Source organism: Lethenteron reissneri, chromosome 31 (assembly GCF_015708825.2).
Source record: "Lethenteron reissneri isolate LAM-NWPU_2019-01 chromosome 31, ASM1570882v1, whole genome shotgun sequence".
NCBI classification, from domain to species: domain Eukaryota; kingdom Metazoa; phylum Chordata; class Hyperoartia; order Petromyzontiformes; family Petromyzontidae; genus Lethenteron; species Lethenteron reissneri.
In genome coordinates this window covers 8,668,772-8,688,491 of record NC_083809.1, presented here as the reverse complement: position 1 = coordinate 8,688,491, position 19,720 = coordinate 8,668,772, and the positions used below count along the sequence as shown (strand labels likewise).

General features: G+C 50.6%; 1 protein-coding gene across 1 annotated transcript in view; it reads right to left on the bottom strand.

Moving 5' to 3' along the window:
• The window catches only part of LOC133349755 (inactive dipeptidyl peptidase 10-like), a 541,620-nt gene that overhangs the window by 18,533 nt on the left and 503,367 nt on the right, over positions 1–19,720 (bottom strand). Inside the window, exons 16-17 of the mRNA XM_061563474.1 lie at positions 15,915–16,033; positions 11,943–11,990 (exon numbers count right to left, since the gene is read on the bottom strand). Of these exons, the coding sequence (XP_061419458.1) occupies positions 11,943–11,990; positions 15,915–16,033 (167 nt within the window). The remainder of the gene's footprint in view (positions 1–11,942; positions 11,991–15,914; positions 16,034–19,720) is intronic.

Below are 19,720 nucleotides of genomic sequence, written 5' to 3'. Positions count from 1 at the left end.
AGGCCATTTTGTTCCGAAGCGAGCGTCCAAATTCGCCAATTAGTAGAGGACATGGCATGCAGAAGCAGCTGCAACCTACTCGACCGAGTTCACGCAAAACAGTAGAAATCGTCGTCTCTCGACCGGCAGACCAGTGGCCCTTTTGCAGGCGAGGTAGCGAGCAACCTTGTCGTCACAGGGACAGCTGCCACTGGGGATGCCCTTTGAAATGTTTGAGATGCGATGTAAGGCGCTCTGAAGAAGCGTCGTCATTATTAGATAACATTAATTTGGCCATCCGTCACTGTCGCCGAGTTAGTTACCAATCTCCCAAAAGATATCATAAAGCACAAACGCTTTGCAGCCGATGCAGGAAATCAGATTAAGTTGAGGCGCCACGGACGTTCACCTTGGCCGTTAATCAGACCCAGGTCGCCGGGGTGTCGTGGCGCAAAGTGCCGCCCACGCCGCCACCCACATCCATACGCACGTGCGCGCAGCCGTCCCCTGCTTTGTCCTTGCATGCCCCCCCCCCCTCTCCTCGCTTGTAACATTCACAGCTTCGCCGCTATAGCCAACCGTACGCTGAGTAACTACTGCAGCTTTCGTAGCGGTTTCCTGAGCGGGAGGGGAACTGCGCCGTAATGAGCAGTAGATTGACCGCAGGTTTTTTTTACGATCGATGGGGCCAGATGCCAGCCCAAGTCCAGAGACAGCTTCTAACCTGGGATTATGAAGAGATGCACCGCACACATACGCAGTGCCGACTTCATCATTAATATCCCAAGTGACTCAAGACGCTGGCCCAGTTCGCGCGAGAGAGAGAGAGAGCCTCAGATTAAGTTGGTCTTCAATTCTCCGGAGTCTATTTCCACCCCCACAACTTCATGACGATAGTGCTACTATCTGCGTCATATGCTGAGATAAAGAATCCATTCGGAAACCTCACGGAGCAGCGTTGCATCGTTGGCCAGGGCATGGCATGCAGAAGCAACCTTTCAGAAGACTTCTTCTGGAAAATTCTTCAAGTGGCCTTTTTGTCCTGAACACGTTCGGGGGGTCGGAGGGAGTGCATGCTACCACGAGCCCAGCTATGAGATTGTCACACGGCAGTCCAACGAATATAATTGGCATTCATATTCTTTGTTTCTTTCTTCAGGTGAAGACTGCTTGTGTTGCGATCGACACGTCGTGGGTTTTTTTGCTTTTAATTTAGATATTTGTTTTCTATCTACGTGCCTTTACCGAAAGAACCAAGAATGTGAATTCTTGCAGTCACCAAAGTTTTAATTCATAATTGCCTTTTTTTAAATTATCGGAGCTGGAATTGAGCCAGATCAAGCACTCAACCTACATGAAAACGATAGTTTATTTGTGTGTGTGTGTATGTGTGTGTGTGTACGTGTGTGCGGCCGTTCGCCACTGGTCTGAGGCCATCAGCTCGCTCCACTCGAACACCCAGTGTTCACGCGGGTTGGGCTGCCACCCAGATGTGAACTCAGCCGTGCCGGTCTCTGGAGCAATCCGGCCGCCTCTCCTCCGTTGTCAAAGCCAGGGAGAATAAAAGCTGAACGAAAGCACCTCCCCCCTTGGCAGCAAGACCACGTGTGCTTATATTCGAAGTAGTGTGCTTGTATCAGATGTTCCCCATTGCCCACCCCCACCAGTGTAATACAGGCACGTGTTGCTTATATATATAAGCATGGGAAGGGATTGTCAGAGTTTAAGCTGAGCTCTGCACACCTTTGAGCTTAGACTATGCCACTTCTGTTCTCACCATTAATAATCATCTCATGTGAACACTCTGTACACGCGGCTCGTCATCGCCCATTAACATCACGCTTCGTGCCGCGCTGGGTTCGGGGTGGCTGTTTCTGGCTGTACAACGACACGGTTCTCCTGCTCGCAAATACCGGTTACCGTGTTGGCGAGCGGCCCCTTCCAGAAAGGCCATCAAGCCGCCAGCGGTACAATGCGACACTGGGGCCTGTTTCGCCCAGAAAAAAAAAGTGCTCATCGGCGTGCCATAGCCAACTACGCGTGGCCACGATCACCCAGAGCGATGCGACGACGATAACAGAGTCCACTTGTAACGCGCCGCATGCTACCCGCTCATTCTCGTAGAGAGAGAACGAATCGGGAGGCGCCAGGAGGAACCACAGACAAGCGGGAAGGCAGCCACGCGATGAGCCGGCGCTACCAACACATCCCCAAGCTCTGCGGTCCTCTATATATTAAGGTTTATATTGTTTTACAGGCCAAGTAATGCGTGCTCACATGTGGGAGGAAACCCGGAGTACGCAGAGAAGACCCACGCGCGCGAAGCGAGCGACGCTTCATCCCATACAGAAGGAACAGGTAAGAGTCCACATTGTTGCTCGCACCGCCTTCCACTGGCGAGTATAATACCTCGACGGCCACGGGGAAGGCGGGTTTGCGACAGCTGTTCTATCCACCAACCCTCGCGCTCACAGGGCCGGATTACAGGCCACGTGAAGCATAGCCACCGCCCGCCCGCCCGCCCGTCCTCGTATTGGCAACGAGATGTCAGCTAAAGCAGCGCGTCTCTAACAAAGCATGGAAACGAAATGGTGACACGTGGGCAATTTCAACAAATGATGCAATCTCACGGTCAATGTGTATATACTTAGAAAATAAAGTCTTTAACAATGTCAACCCACTGCTGAATAAAGGCATCACCACACTGTCAGTCATGGGACTTCAACACGCTGGTCCGTGTGGCGTTGTGAGCAGGGGGGGGGGCAGGATCGGTTCACATATCGCTCACCGCCGATGTTAGTTTTGGCTTGGAATCAAACCCATACGGAAAGGGTTCCTAATGTAATGTGCTAATCACTGCCAACGCTCCAACCCCAATAATACGCATGAGGTGTAATTTTCGGGGTAATTATAGGCTGAGACAATTTGTCTTATTTATTAAATAAGTAATTGGTTTTGACAAATAATGATGAAATGCACCGTGAGGTGTGGATGAAATAGAAATCTCGTCAGACTCCGTGAGATTTCACAGGCGTTTCTCCCTCCTCGCCAAAGCGTGGCAAATGATTTCAACCCAAATCACCTTCCTAATTGTTCGACACACTGCGCCCCCGTGTCGAAAGCCACTCTAAAATAACGCCTAATGATTACACACATATTTTAAAATGTATGAAATGTACATCCCAAGTTGTGCGTGTAATAGTGCCTGCAGAGGTTGGGGGGGGGGAGTGGTAGACTGTTCGTCTGGGGAGGGGGGCAGCTCAATTCCATGCCATGCTCACCAGTATCGGATTAAGCTCGTGCGGGCCCTGCAGCATAAGTTATAAAGGGGCCCTAAATTAACAAAAAAAAGTAAATATTAAAACACGAATTTTCAACTTGCATAGTGAAGTAATTGTATTTTTATTTATTTGTCATACAGCCAGATAATACGACAGATCGCTAACCTGCAATACCCAGTCGTTCATAAAAGTTGAAGGCGGTATAGTACTGTCGTAATAGAGCAAGTGCCGAATCACTGAACCGGAATTGATAGTCTCTGTGTGCCTATGTTGTGTGTCTCTCTCTCTCTCCGTGTCTCTGTGTTGTCTCTCTTTGCTTGTGTGTCTGTCTGTGTGTCTCCGTGTCTGTGTTTTGTCTCTCTCTCAAATTTAGTTCTACCTGATGACGGTTGCTTGTGTTGCAGTCGAAACGTCGTACTCTATTAATTAATTCATTTTCTTTCTACGTGACTTTACCGAAATAACCAAAGAGTAATTCCTGCAGGCACGAAAGCATAAAATAAAATTGGGAATTGATAGCTTGAAATAATTTAGGATAATCCGGCACTGATGCTTACCCACACCCAAGACTGCGATCAGCCACCCATCCCCTTCCTCCCCTCCCACCCCCCCACAACAGCAGCACGATTGCTTTTGCCTCACTGGGAACGCATAATTTCTTGTCGAGCATGACATCGCATCATCTTGCCCCGATAATCGGAGCATGGGTCAAGCAATTAAGACGTAAATAGGCGATGGAAACAAATAAACATTTCTGGTAATTGCCCGTGGGCTTGGTGATTGAGTGACAGTCGCCTCTGCCCCCCCCCCACCCCATCCCTGTTCCTCCACCGCCCTCCCCCTCGCCCCCCCTTCCTCACCGCGACGCTCCGGGGAAATAATCATTATGGCGCTTCAAAGTGGGGCCATGAATTAAAGATGCCAACAGACAGGATGTGACCGCTATTAGCCAAAATCATCTCAATGATTAAAAAAAAACCTGAAAAATATTCACTTGGGATTTCACGCATAGCAGCAATGTTACCTCCACTGCTGCGAAAACTTGGTAGGGCCCTATCGAAAATAAAATGGTCTTGAGACTCAGCGAGGCTTTACTGTGTGTACAAGCGCAAAAATATAAAAAAAAATATAATAACAACCCATAGCGCTTGGGTTGCCGTGACATCAATTTTCAGGATACAATACGGAATAGAATTTCACGATATGACAACTGTCACGATGTCAGTGTTCACTACCTCGGCTGGTATACAGGAGGTGGTTGGTTCGATTCCGACCACGACGCCTGTATATTTGGATTTTGCAAGTTCTTCCCGTGGTCGCATGGATTTTTCTCCGGGTCCTTCGATTTTTTCCTCCAAATTTAGAAACCACATTGTGCGTTCAGAGCATTTGTCCGCTCTACATTTCCACGCAATGAGCCACTTTTGTTGAGCGATTATTTGTGGCCAGGCCGCTTCTGAAAAATATCTATATAGCTTAGCGAGCTTTTTCTGGTCAAATAAAAAAAGAATAGCTCATAGTTTTACCCCATCGCGTGCGACCTGCTGATCAACTCACCGTGGGTGTTCTGCTTGCACTGCTGCGTGGGCAGAGGCAGGTTGGGAGACGTCTCTCCTTCACGGGGTTTCCTTCCACATTTAGAAGCAACATCGCGCCTTTAGATCATTTTTGCTGCTATACATTTCCACGAGATGACGATAAGCAACTTTATTGGAACCTCCTGAAGAAAGCTGTTATGAGACCCGGCGCGGTTAGCCCGGGGTAAAGAAACGTAATAATAAAAATACAAATATTGCTGGATGAAAAGAGGCCATGGGGAATTTAAGAAACTAATTCCATCATCAATATCCTGGAAACTAACTCCATTGATATTCTTTGGGTCTTTCGGTAAAGTCACGTAGATAGGTTAAAAAAAATGTAAATAATAAAAAAACTATCGTCATCGATCGCTTGTGATCGAAACATCGTATAACGTTCATTATTTTTTTTTGTAATTCGATTTTTATTAATTTGAACCTATCTACGTAACTTTACCGAAAGACCCAAAGAATATGAATTCCTGCAGTCACGAAAGCTTTAAGTCAATATTTTACTCCATTGATTAAACTCCCGTGCCAGGAGACGGAATCGAAACGGTGACCTCTGGATTGTTGACTCCAGGTGTATCCTGGCCGGTACACCCCACTCCCCTCCCTGGCAGCTTACCGCTGTTTTGATAAATTAACTTAATACTGGTAGGAACCTCTGGTTACACCAGCCCACAGGGGATTATTGTGTCCGTCCGTCCGTCGTGCAGGGAGGGGCTGTGTGGGGAGGGAGGGGCTGGGTGGAGAGGGGAGGGTTGGGAGGGGCTGGGTGGGGAGGGTGGGGAGAGGCTGGGTGGGGAGGGTGGGGCTGGGTGGGGGTTGGGAGGGGTTTGGCTGGGTGGGGAGGGGCTGGTCATTCGTGGTGCCCTTATAAAGCTCAACGTTTAACCTACTCACGCCGGCTTGTGCCTGCCCTCACAGTCGGGCATATTTGCGGAATGCACCAGGCCGCCGTTGACCCTGGCCATTGACCGAGCAACCCAACGTTCCTACCAGCTCCCTCCGCAGGAATGTGTTATTGGTGACAAACAGTCATTTTGGTTGTGCACAATTTCGATTCGTGAGGCAAAAATCTGAAAGTGCACGAAACGAGTTGCTGCTCGTTCACGCGCACGGAGCAGAGCTGTGCACGCGTGCTCCTCTTCCCACCGCTTGAAAGCCACTTTCATAGAGACGTGTGTTCAAGTCGCCTCATATTGACATTGCACTAACACAATTAAACAGGAGTCTTATCACTAACCCCTAACACCAGCGGGAGCGACTCAAATAACTCTCAAACGCCCGTGCTGACAGTGACACAAGCCAGTGCCTCCCCGCTCAATGTCAATGGGCCCGCGATCATCTCCACCACCGCAGGTGACCTCAGCAATAACAACAACTCACTCACTCACCCACTCATCCACTTATTCATTCACCCAACTCACGTACTACACTGCAGGCCACCTCGACAACAACACAATCACTCACTCACCTACTCACTCACTCATTTACCCACTCGCACACCCACTCACCTACTCAATCATCCACTCATTGATTCACCCACTCACACACCCACTCACTCATCCACTCACTCATTCACCCAATCGCACACTCACTCACCCACTCATTCACTCACTCGTTCACCCACTCGCATACCCACTCACCCACTCACTCATCCACTCACTCATTCACCCACTCATTCACCCACTCACTCATCCACTCACTCATTCACACACTTGCACACCCACTCACTCATACACTCATTCACCCAATCGCACACCCACTCACCCACTCACTCACCCACTCACTCATCCACTCACTCACACACTCGCACACCCACTCACTCATCCACTCACTCATTCATCTACCCACTCACTCGCTCACTCACTCACCCACTCACTCATTCACCCACTCACTCACCCACTCACTCATTCACCCACTCATTAATCTACTCACTCATTCACCCACTCATTAATCTACTCACTCACCCACTCACTCATTCACCCACTCACTTATTCACCCACTCATTCATCTACTCACTCATCCACTCACTCATTCACCCACTCACTCATTCACCCACTCATTGACCCACTCACTCACCTACTCACTCATTCACCCACTCACTCGCCTACTCACTCATTCACCCACTCACTCGCCCACTCACTCATTCACCCACTCATTGACCCACTCACTCAACCACTCACTCATTCACCCACTCACTCATTGACCCACTCATTGACCCACTCACTCACCTACTCACTTATTCACCCACTCACTCACTCACCCACTCACTCACCTACTCACTAAGACTGCAGGTCACCTCACTTCTCTTTCTGCTTCTTCTCTCCCACCACTCCACTTTGGAATTCCATGTCGTTTGCATGTTTTACCACACGCATGCTGTGGTGAATGCAGACTTCACGCCCTTGCGATGGGTGTCTATTTGTTGTTTGGACATCTTAACGCCTGTCTTCTTGCCGGAAAGCGTTGAGTTTAATTCTCCCCCCCTCCCCCCCCCCCAAAAAACCACGATCATTTGCCCATGAATTTAAAGTATTTTTCCTTTTAATTATATCAAAGCTTCAAGCTTGTGCTGCGGCGCAGTGGACGTACGGCCGAGGTGTGAGTCGACAAGACACGTGTTGTTGTTGTTGTTGTTGTGTGTTCGTTTGTTTTCCCCCGTTACAAAACCCCTTCGCTGATTGCAACGGCGACAGTGCTGCTTATTGGTGGCCGTCTGACGTTTTGGGCCACGGGCCCATTGGACCATTGTTCTGTGCGTGAACAATGGAGGGAGGCGGCGTGAGAGTGACGCTGATTTACCACTGGGCTATTGTTCTGTGCGTGAACAATGGAGGGAGGCGGGGTGAGAGTGACGCTGGTTTACCACTGGGCTATTGTTCTGTGCGTGAACAATGGAGGGAGGCGGCGTGAGAGTGACGCTGATTTACCACTGGGCTATTGTTCTGTGCGTGAACAATGGAGGGAGGTGGCGTGAGAGAGGCGCTGGTTTACCACTGGGCTATTGTTCTGTGCGTGAACAATGGAGGGAGGCGGGGTGAGAGTGACGCTGGTTTACCACTGGGCTATTGTTCTGTGCGTGAACAATGGAGGGAGGCGGCGTGAGAGTGACGCTGATTTACCACTGGGCTATTGTTCTGTGCGTGAACAATGGAGGGAGACGGCGTGAGAGAGGCGCTGGTTTACCACTGGGCTATTGTTATGTGTGTGAACAATGGAGGGAGACAGCGTGAGAGAGGCGCTGGTTTACCACTGGGCTATTGTTCTGTGCGTGAACAATGGAGGGAGGCAGCGTGAGAGAGGCGCTGGTTTACCACTGGACCATTGTTCTGTGTGTGAACAATGGAGGGAGGCGGCGTGAGAGAGGCACTGGTTTACCACTGGGCTATTGTTCTGTGTGTGAACAATGGAGGGAGGCAGCGTGAGAGAGGCGCTGGTTTACCACTGGGCTATTGTTCTGTGCGTGAACAATGGAGGGAGGCGGCGTGAGAGAGGTGCTGGTTTACCACTGGACCATTGTTCTGTGCGTGAACAATGGAGGGAGGCGGCGTGAGAGAGGCGCTGGTTTACCACTGGGCTATTGTTATGTGTGTGAACAATGGAGGGAGGCAGCGTGAGAGAGGCGCTGGTTTACCACTGGACCATTGTTCTGTGTGTGAACAATGGAGGGAGGCGGCGTGAGAGAGGCGCTGGTTTACCACTGGGCTATTGTTCTGTGCGTGAACAATGGAGGGAGGCAGCGTGAGAGAGGCGCAGGTTTACCACTGGACCATTGTTCTGTGTGTGAACAATGGAGGGAGGCAGCGTGAGAGAGGCACTGGTTTACCACTGGACCATTGTTCTGTGTGTGAACAATGGAGGGAGGCGGCGTGAGAGAGGCGCTGGTTTACCACTGGGCTATCGTTCTGTGCGTGAACAATGGAGGGAGGCAGCGTGAGAGAGGTGCTGGTTTACCACTGGGCTATTGTTCTGTGCGTGAACAATGGAGGGAGGCGGCGTGAGAGAGGCGCTGGTTAACCACTGGGCTATTGTTCTGTGCGTGAACAATGGAGGGAGGCGGCGTGAGAGAGGCGCTGGTTAACCACTGGGCTATTGTTCTGTGCGTGAACAATGGAGGGAGGCGGCGTGAGAGAGGCGCTGGTTTACCACTGGGCTATTGTTCTGTGTGTGAACAATGAAGGGAGGCGGGGTGAGAGTGACGCTGGTTTACCACTGGGCTATTGTTATGTGTGTGAACAATGGAAGGAGGCAGCGTGAGAGTGACGCTGATTTACCACTGGGCTATTGTTCTGTGTGTGAACAATGAAGGGAGGCGGGGTGAGAGTGACGCTGGTTTACCACTGGGCTATTGTTCTGTGCGTGAACAATGGAGGGAGGCAGCGTGAGAGTGACGTTGGTTTACCACTGGGCTATTGTTCTGTGCGTGAACAATGGAGGGAGGCAGCGTGAGAGTGACGCTGATTTACCACTGGGCTATTGTTCTGTGCGTGAACAATGGAGGGAGGCAGCGTGAGAGTGACGCTGATTTACCACTGAGCTATTGTTCTGTGCGTGAACAATGGAGGGAGGCAGCGTGAGAGTGACGCTGATTTATCATTGGACCATTGTTCTGTGCGTGAACAATGGAGGGAGGCAGCGTGAGAGTGACGCTGATTTACCACTGGGCTATTGTTCTGTGCGTGAACAATGGAGGGAGGCAGCGTGAGAGTGACGCTGATTTACCACTGGGCTATTGTTCTGTGCGTGAACAATGGAGGGAGGCAGCGTGAGAGTGACGCTGATTTATCATTGGACCATTGTTCTGTGCGTGAACAATGGAGGGAGGCAGCGTGAGAGTGACGCTGATTTACCACTGGGCTATTGTTCTGTGTGTGAACAATGGAGGGAGGCAGTGTGAGAGTGACGCTGGTTAACCACTGGGCTATTGTTCTGTGCGTGAACAATGGAGGGAGGCGGCGTGAGAGTGACGCTGGTTAACCACTGGGCTATTGTTCTGTGCGTGAACAATGGAGGGAGGCAGCGTGAGAGTGACGCTGATTTACCACTGGGCTATTGTTTTTGTGCGTGAACAATGGAGGGAGGCGGGGTGAGAGTGACGCTGATTTACCACTGGGCTATTGTTCTGTGCGTAAACAATGAAGGGAGGCGGGGTGAGAGTGACGCTGGTTTACCACTGGGCTATTGTTCTGTGCGTGAACAATGGAGGGAGGCGGGGTGAGAGAGGCGCTGATTTACCACTGGGCTATTGTTCTGTGCGTGAACAATGGAGGGAGGCGGGGTGAGAGTGACGCTGATTTACCACTGGGCTATTGTTCTGTGCGTGAACAATGAAGGAAGGCGGGGTGAGAGTGACGCTGATTTACCACTGGGCTATTGTTCTGTGCGTGAACAATGGAGGGAGGCAGCGTGAGAGTGACGCTGATTTACCACTGGGCTATTGTTCTGTGCGTGAACAATGGAGGGAGGCAGCGTGAGAGTGACGCTGATTTACCACTGGGCTATTGTTCTGTGTGTGAACAATGAAGGGAGGCAGCGTGAGAGTGACGCTGATTTACCACTGGGCTATTGTTCTGTGTGTGAACAATGAAGGGAGGCGGGGTGAGAGTGACGCTGGTTTACCACTGGGCTATTGTTCTGTGCGTGAACAATGAAGGAAGGCGGGGTGAGAGTGACGCTGGTTTACCACTGGGCTATTGTTCTGTGTGTGAACAATGAAGGGAGGCGGGGTGAGAGTGACGCTGGTTTACCACTGGGCTATTGTTCTGTGCGTGAACAATGGAGGGAGGCGGGGTGAGAGTGACGCTGGTTTACCACTGGGCTATTGTTCTGTGTGTGAACAATGAAGGGAGGCGGGGTGAGAGTGACGCTGGTTTACCACTGGGCTATTGTTCTGTACATGAACAATGAAGGAAGGCGGGGTGAGAGTGACGCTGGTTTACCACTAAGCTAAGCTATTGTTCTGTGCGTGAACAATGGAAGGAGGCGGCGTGAGAGAGGCGCTGGTTTACCACTAAGCTATTGTTCTGTGCGTGAACAATGGAAGGAGGTGGCGTGAGAGTGACGCTGGTTAACCACTAAGCTATTGTTCTGTGCGTGAACAATGGAGGGAGGCGGGGTGAGAGAGGAGCTGGTTAACCACTAAGCTATTGTCCTGTCCGTGAACAATGGAGGGAAGCGGCGTGAGAGTGACGCTGGTTAACCACTGGGCTATTGTTCTGTGCGTGAACAATGGAGGGAGGCGGGGTGAGAGAGGCGCTGGTTTACCACTGGGCTATTGCTATGTGCGTGAACAATGGAGGGAGGCGGCGTGAGGGAGGCGCTGGTTTACCACTGGGCTATTGTTCTGTGCATGAACAATGGAGGGAGGCGGCGTGAGAGAGGCGCTGGTTTACCACTGGGCTATTGTTCTGTGCATGAACAATGGAGGGAGGCGGCGTGAGAGAGGCGCTGGTTTACCACTGGGCTATTGTTCTGTGCATGAACAATGGAGGGAGGCGGCGTGAGAGAGGCGCTTGTTTACCACTGGGCTATTGTTCTGTGCATGAACAATGGAGGGAGGCGGCGTGAGAGAGGCGCTGGTTTACCACTGGGCTATTGTTATGTGCGTGAACAATGGAGGGAGGCGGCGTGAGAGAGGCGCTGGTTTACCACTGGGCTATTGTTCTGTGCGTGAACAATGGAGGGAGGCGGGGTGAGAGAGGCGCTGGTTTACCACTGGGCTATTGTTATGTGCGTGAACAATGGAGGGAGGCGGCGTGAGGGAGGCGCTGGTTTACCACTGGGCTATTGTTCTGTGCATGAACAATGGAGGGAGGCGGCGTGAGAGAGGCGCTGGTTTACCACTGGGCTATTGTTATGTGCGTGAACAATGGAGGGAGGCGGCGTGAGGGAGGCGCTGGTTTACCACTGGGCTATTGTTATGTGCGTGAACAATGGAGGGAGGCGGGGTGAGAGTGACGCTGGTTTACCACTAGGCTATTGTTATGTGCGTGAACAATGGAGGGAGGCGGCGTGAGGGAGGCGCTGGTTTACCACTGGGCTATTGTTATGTGCGTGAACAATGGAGGGAGGCGGGGTGAGAGAGGCGCTGGTTTACCACGCGGCTCCAGGAGGCTGTGCACCGTGAAGCGAGGCACCGACGGGCCTGCAACCAGAGCGGAGAGACGCAGGGTGAGACGTTTGTTACGGAAGACCTCGTGTGCAGCTACTCGTTATGTACATACGTTGAACTTCTTTCGCGCTGTACATAGCCAACTGTGCTAATCAGAGGTGCGGGGGAAGGACAACACAAGAAGCAGTTAATTATTACGCAAAGCGCCACATGCAAACAAATACACGCGATGAAAATTGTTCGTTTCACCGCCAACAAATGAAAAAACATTTCGTTTTCGTCGGCCAGTCAGCTTTCTGGATCATCACCTTTCAGTCGCATCTGTTTACTAAGACGAAAACAACCACAGGACCCGTGTAGATGTTTGTTGTCGGCTCTTTCTCGCTAATTAATGAATTACGTTTATATAAAGAACTTTTTATACTTCGAACTCAATGGGGCTGTACATCACAAAGAATTATCATAGGCCAAGGGGAGGGACAACTAAGGAGGCAGAGAGGCGTTCATGAGAGAAGCGAAAGCGAGAGAGAGAGAGGCAGTGACCCCGCATCGAGCCAGCGGTGTCTACACCACTCGGCCCCTATCGCCGCTGAGCAGGCTACTCCAGAGGCTGGGAGCAGCAGCAGCGCGGCAGAGTGCGCGGTGGGCGATGAGCCTTCCTGTGCCCCACTGGGAGCCGCACCCCCGATGACAGCACGGTGGGCATAGCCACCAAAGAATGAGGCCTTCGTGAAGGCCACACGCACGGGCAGGGCTGTGTCATTCAATAGGCACTGTGCCCAAGGCCTTCGAAAACTAAAGGGTATACGAAATTTTTTTTTTCCGTGTTTTTATTATATTTTGATGATACAAAATTTCCGCGGCGCACAGGCTAAATGATGAACGTGTCAGTAACGACATCTGTCGAGCGGCTGGACGAAGTACATGGTGAAACAAGCGGAGTGACAGCGGCTGTAGTAGAGACATGGGGCAGCAGCAGCTGCAGGAAGTTATCACTGAAGGCCTACGAAACAGAAGTGCCTAGGCCCTACAAGAACCTTAATCCGGCCATGCACAGGGGGTCAGTAGCTGTACGGGATCATACGGTCGTCCACTCTGAGGGCCTTGTGCGTCAGGACTGTCCAATTATGATCCCTGCAGCAAGCAGTGGACCCCCCAAATGTCAGAGAATGGCCCCTGGAAGATGATGTCACGTAACTACTTCTAAAAACAGCGGTGCCAGCTCATTTCCGCGACCCGTGGAACGACACAGCCACCTCTGGTTTCAATTTGATGAGTTTCATCAGCAGGGAATTCAAATGAATGCTGATAGGTTTCTTGGTGCTGTAGGCAACAGCCCTCCATGAACAGTCACGCCTATTCAAGGCAGAACATATTTGAACTACATTTTATTACGTGTGACCTTATGGGATTGTGGTTAATACAACACATACATTCAGTCAAGGCTTTGTTTAAAAAAACATGAGAATCAGAATCCTCATGTAAACTGGAGGAATCTGATGAGCCAAGAAGCCTTTTTTCACATGTCCAGGAGGTCCACCAGCCAACCTCGCAGCATTTCTCTAAAGGCAACGCCATTCGGATGAGACCTAGAAACGGCAAGGCCAGTCTGTGGGTTTGCTTGCTTTAAATAGCCCTGAAAACGAAACACCACAGACCTCTCTTTGGCCGTCCCTTCAATAAGGCCTCACACAATAGCGGGCATCATTCCATCACGCATCCATGGAGTGGTTTGTGACATGTCAACATCTGATACGTTTACACATTTTATCCCTCAAGAGCTGGGGGCTAGCTGACAATGCGGGGGGCGGGGGCAGGGGGGCAGGGGGAGAAATTTCTCAATTATTTTTTTGAACGCATTCATTGGTGACCGGGCTGAGGCCATCAACTCACTGCGTACCAGAGCCTGGTGTTAAACACTCGCGGCTGCCCATAATTCAAAGACTGAACCTCAGTGGGTTTCGGCTCAGTGGTCTGACACGGCCATTATGAGCCTGGTGAACCAACCGGGGCTGTCTTATTCAGAATTGTATTTGAAGACCCGTCTCCATGAATTAATCATGTGCTTGAAAAAAAACACAAAGAGAAGCATTGATGTTTTAGAGGTGACTGTATAAAAAAATTATAATCTGGTTAATAAGTATGAGTCTCAGAATAATTGTATCCGCCGTCTAAACCCTGCCAATGTCTCCCGTGGATTTCCTCTTTGTAATCACTGTCACTGAAAGCGTCTCACATTCAAGCCTTTACCCCTTTGTTATCTCTCAAGTTTGACCTCTCAGTCATTCTCTCACTGCTCACATCCTGCCCTTACCCCCTCCACACCTTGGGATGAGTTTCCGTAGAATGTGCTGTGGGACCCTTTCTCCCCGACTTATGTTGTTTTTCATAACGATAATGATAATAGCCAAAGTAATTACAGTATCGTTGCCGATGTTGGCCATGGTGGAGAGAAGTTTTAACTATTTAAATCCCGACCCTGATACCTGCTGCATATTTGGAGTTTGCATGCCTCGCTCTCCCCGTGGTGACGTGGATTTTTCTCCGGGTCTTCCGGGTTTCCCTTCACATTTAGAAACTCGCGTTTATAATATTTCGGCTGCTATAGATTTCAACATAAGCCACTTCGTTGGGCTATCATTTGTGGCCAGGTCGCTTCATTTGTGGTAATCTTTATGGTATTGTACATTTTCCAAAATGTAAACTTTAATGTGTAACCATGCATTACGTTTGAAATAAAATATTGCCTCGTTGCTGTCTTGTAAACTTACCTACCGGTCTACGCGTTGTTCTGCGATATCCCTGAATTTATCCAGGTCTCTCGTGAGCTAAGAATACAGGGGAGTAACTTTGGATTTCTCTCGTGGGAATTCACTCGGCATATTGTTGTTTATTAAGGGGCCGTCCATAAATGACGTCACGCGATTTTGGACGATTTTTGACCCCCCCCCCCATCGTCACACGACGTCACAAAAAGTCAGACCCCCCCTCAAATATGACGTCACAAAGCTCTGCCCCCCCCCAAAAAACAAAGCATGCTTCAAATCGTTTTAAACTATTGTCATTGTAGTGCGTATTTAATGTGTCGCTGCACTCTGATGTAGTAGGAGAAAACATTTATTAAAAAGTCTATTTCATTAAGTAGAACGTGTTGTTTATATTTATTTCAAGTTGCGCATTTTGATGTGACGTCACATTTCTCAACCCCCGCCCCCACCTCGTCACACGTCGTCACAAATGTCTGACCCCCCCCCCCTAAGTGCGTGACGTTATTTATGGACGGCCCCTAAGAATGGTTATGAGAACACATGTAGTAGTAGTAGTAATAAAAAGAATGTCTGCTTGTAACGCGTCGCCACACGGTATCCGCTCGCTCTCGTAGAGAGAGAATGACTCAGAGGCGCGAGGAGGAACCACAGACAAAAAGGAAGGCAGCCACGTGGTGAGTCAGTGCCAACAATTACCCAAGCTTTGCAGTCCTCTCCATATTAAGATGGTATTGGCCAATTAATGCCTGCCTTCATGTGGGAGTAAACCAGAGCATGCAGAATAGAACCCACTCGTGCGAGGGGGAAACGCTCTATCCCATACGGACGAAACAGGTGGAGCGCACATTTTTCTTGTACCACCTTCTTCCAGCGAGCCAGGGAACGGCTCCCCCTCGCCTCCACAGCGCTAAGCAGCGTGCCACCACTCCGCATAAACACGAACGCATGTGCACAAACACACACGCGCGCGCGCGTACATAACAGCGGGTCAAAGAACGCACAAAACAAACGACAAAAGTGGGCGGCGAACGCTAACGGTACCGGCGCTCATCATGAAATATGCATCGAGCAATCGGCGCAACACTCGTACGTCGTGAATAAGGAACGCGGTATAATGGCGCGCTCGGCACCGCGGCCCGAGGGCTGTGAGGCCAGGGGGTCGAGGTGGTGGAGCGGTGCTGCAACTTACCCAGGCAGTGCAGTATGACGTGGCTGCAGCCCGGACTCATGAGGGCCGAGAAGTAGCTGCAGTTCGGCACGAGGTTGCACGACTCGCAGATGCGGCGGAACGAGCCCTGCAGGTCCACACTGCAGGGAGCGCGGCCGCCACACGACACGTGACACGCAAACAGAAACAACTCGGGCTTGATCGTGTCGAACAATCGTGCGCAACGTTTCGTGGTGTATACACAGATCGCGTCTCTCGCAATCGCCGGGGAATCACAGGCGAGTGTGAAGGCAGCGGCGACGGGGCGAGGAGCTGGTGTGAACCACAATTGCCCAGGCTCTGCGGCCCTCTTACATATTCAGGTGTTTTCAGGCAGCTCATGAGCGTTCACGCAAGTGGGAGGAGGACACCGGTACACCTGGAGAAAAGCCAGGCGTGTCCGAAGGGGTGACGCTTCATCCCCACGCAGAAAGGACAGATGATGAAGCCTGACCCCTAATCCTAATTTAACCTAGGCAAGGGCTGGCAACGTCGAAATGGTGAAATCCTCTACTCATGTACAACGTGGCCAGGGATCAACAGCAGTCTGCTCAGGCTGTAGCGCAAAACAAAAATTAGTTTTAGAGGAGTGGTGGCAAAGTGGTTAGCGCATAGCACCTCGAGATCGAGCAACCTGGGTTTCATTTTCTGGATACGGCTAACACCAGTGGCGTATGACACTTCATCAGTCCGCACTGAACCAGCACGGTGAAGTAAGGTCAAACAACGACACTGGGTAGGGCTCCAGACAAGCTTCCTAAGAGTTCCCTCCAATGGTGGCTTGCCCGCCAGCAGTGGCGTGAGCAAGCACTTGCAGGGCTGCGCCTTCACCTTATACAAAGACGAAGAGAATCAGAATCGTTATTTACACTGGAGGAGATGTCCAGTAGGGGCACGGGGTCAGAACGCTACAACAACAAACAATAAAACCACGATAGGAGTGCACAGTATAGGGAAGGTAAACAATCATTTAAAATATACAAACATCCTCTGATATTATTAAACATGCTCTTATATTATCTGAGGATCTACATCATTAGATATCCTTTGCCAGTACCAACATATAAAAAGCCCTTCTATTATATTTTTGTACTGGCAAAGGAGGTCTAATGATGTAGATGCTCACCCCGAGCCCTCATTACTTTGATAGTGGCATTGTCTTTGAGCTGTACGCCTTTTGGCGTCCTCTGGTCGAGCACCAATTGGATCGAGGCTCAAAAGAAAGCCGTCCCTTGGTGTGGACCAATCTGTTTCAAGGACAATGCATATATTATCATGGTGTGCTTTTTGTTTGCATTTTGGCTGCAAGTATTGTGGTTAATGCAGACATGAATCCTTGTAATAAGGTTTCAGTTTTGTTGCCAGAAAAAAGGGGAAAAACCCTATTATCATCAGAGGATGTTTGTTTGCATGCTCACCACAAGTACGTGCGGTTAATGCAGCACTTGCTTCCTTGCAAAAGGTTTCTCTTTGCTGCTGAAACATCCTAACACCTCCTGTTTTATTGCCAGAAAGGTTAAAACCTATTCTTATTTTTCAAAACTAAACTATATATTTTTTCAATCTTACCAGGCAAAGCCCACCGAGGAATTTACTTGTTTTTTTCAGAAGCAACCTGGCCACAAACCATAGCTCAACAAAGTGGCTTTATCGCCACGTGGAAATCTTTCGACGGAGACGGGGCGGTGGGGGGTCCCAACGACGTGGCTGGGTTGTCATGCGCGCGAGTGTCGGCCGGGTCACACAGAGAGACATGCCGGCGCACGGCACTGCGTTGCGCTGTTTCCCTTTGCGAACCGTTTGTCGGGTGTAAACGAGGAACGCTTTAACGGCGGGGAGAGGGGGGGGGGCACATCCCCCCCTCCCACCCACGCCCATCGCTTGTCGCGTTCTATTCCATAATGAGCCGCTCATGCAATTGCGCCGGTGACTCATTACACAATAAAGTAGTGGAATTTAATAAACTCACTCAGAGAAATAATGGAAAATTAAGCTCATAGCTATTATGGGTAATTACCTGCCATGTCACCGCCATTGGATGGGTCGCGCAAACGCCGGGGGGGGGGAGGGTCTCCAATATCCCGGCGTAAAACGACCGCGCGCATGAACGAACGCACGCGCATGAACGAACGCACGCGCATGAACGCACGCGCGCGCCGCGCACGCCGCGCACTGCACGCTCCCGCCTTCAGCACGCGAAGCTTCCATCGTTGTGGAAAGGATGGCCTTTAGGCAGTTTGAGCCAGAGCCGCTCAAAGATTTTGAAATGTAGGCCAGGCACGAGGCCAGTGTTACTTCTAGTCAGCATTTTGCCTATAAGTCTGGGGCTGCTGACAGCCTGTGCAATGTTAATCAAAAGTCTTAAGATTTCATTTAGTCATTCAAATATAAAAAAAACAAATCTGACAGACTAAACAATCCCATACCTAGTAAGACTGTGCTCCGCCTGGGGGAGTGATCTATGGTGTGTGAGTACTGTGCAACACTTGTGTAGTGTCTTGTTAAATTACTCACACTGACACGTTGTAACAAGTCACCTGCTTACACTTTATTTCACCTGTTCTCGCGCCAGTTGTGGGCACTCCTCTATCTGTACGGTCACATACACTTGACTTCTTCCCGCTCTTGTCTATTTTGCACCTCACTTATCCTGCACTCAGCAACTCTGCACTCAGCGACTTCGCACTCAGCGACTTCGCACTCAGTGACTCTGCACTCAGCAGCTCTGCACTCAGCGACTCTGCACTCAGCAACTTTGTAATCAGCGACTCTGCACACAGCAGCTCCGCACTCAGCGACTCTGCATCTACACCGCTGCCCTCACCAATGCTCCCTCATACCCGCTCACCCGTCTGTCCCGGGCGGGGGGTTCAGACAACACCCGCCCGGCGACGGCGTGAGGGTTGAGGTCCCGTTGACGGCTTGAGCGGCAGCGGCGATATGTCTTCACACTTCGTTCCCGGGAAACTCAACCCTCCGCTAACGCACACTCCCCTTATATATTCCTACTAATTATTAGTCCCCACGTGCTCCCACTTAAGCTGCCATCTGCCCAGGGCGCCCCTCACTCTCGCTAATCCTTATCATCACCCCCATCTCCCGTCTCCACGGCGTAAACCCCATGTTCCCACACACACACCTGTTCGACCTCAGTTTTACCCGTTTCTCCCCTTAATTACTGGCGGTTTGTGAGTGCAAACCTCATGTTGCAATGTACACATCTGTTCGACCTCAGTTGCACCCGCGCGCACACCGCGTATATGTCTCCTCTACATCATCCCCCCCATGAATAAAGACGCAGCCGTCCCGGCTGTCAAATCTATGCGAGCGTGCGCGCATGTGTTGTGACCGAACCATTAAAACTAACATAATCATAAGCAGTGACCGGGGAAGGGGCAACGAAATAACAACAATAAACAATATCGAGCGTAATGTAACGGCGTGAACAATCCGTCCTATTAACGAAAACTAACGCATTGCGACCGAGTGCGTGCGGCAGGACCGTCCCCGCGGGTAGAGTTGGTTTTGCTCGGGTGTGAAGAATGGTCCGCTGCAGAAGTCCTCATTGCTCCATCCGTGGACGTTAGGCGCTGTAGGCAGTACAGAATAATCACCCTCATGTCCCGTTTCCTCAGGCGTGGTGGTCAGCACGCCGGACACATCAGACATTGACCGCAAGGGATGTGGGGATGAATCGACAGGACCGGGCGAGACGTATCTTTATACCCGCGACGGATGCACGAACCAGCGCTGTTGGTGAACCGAATGTGTACACACTGCGGCCGCCA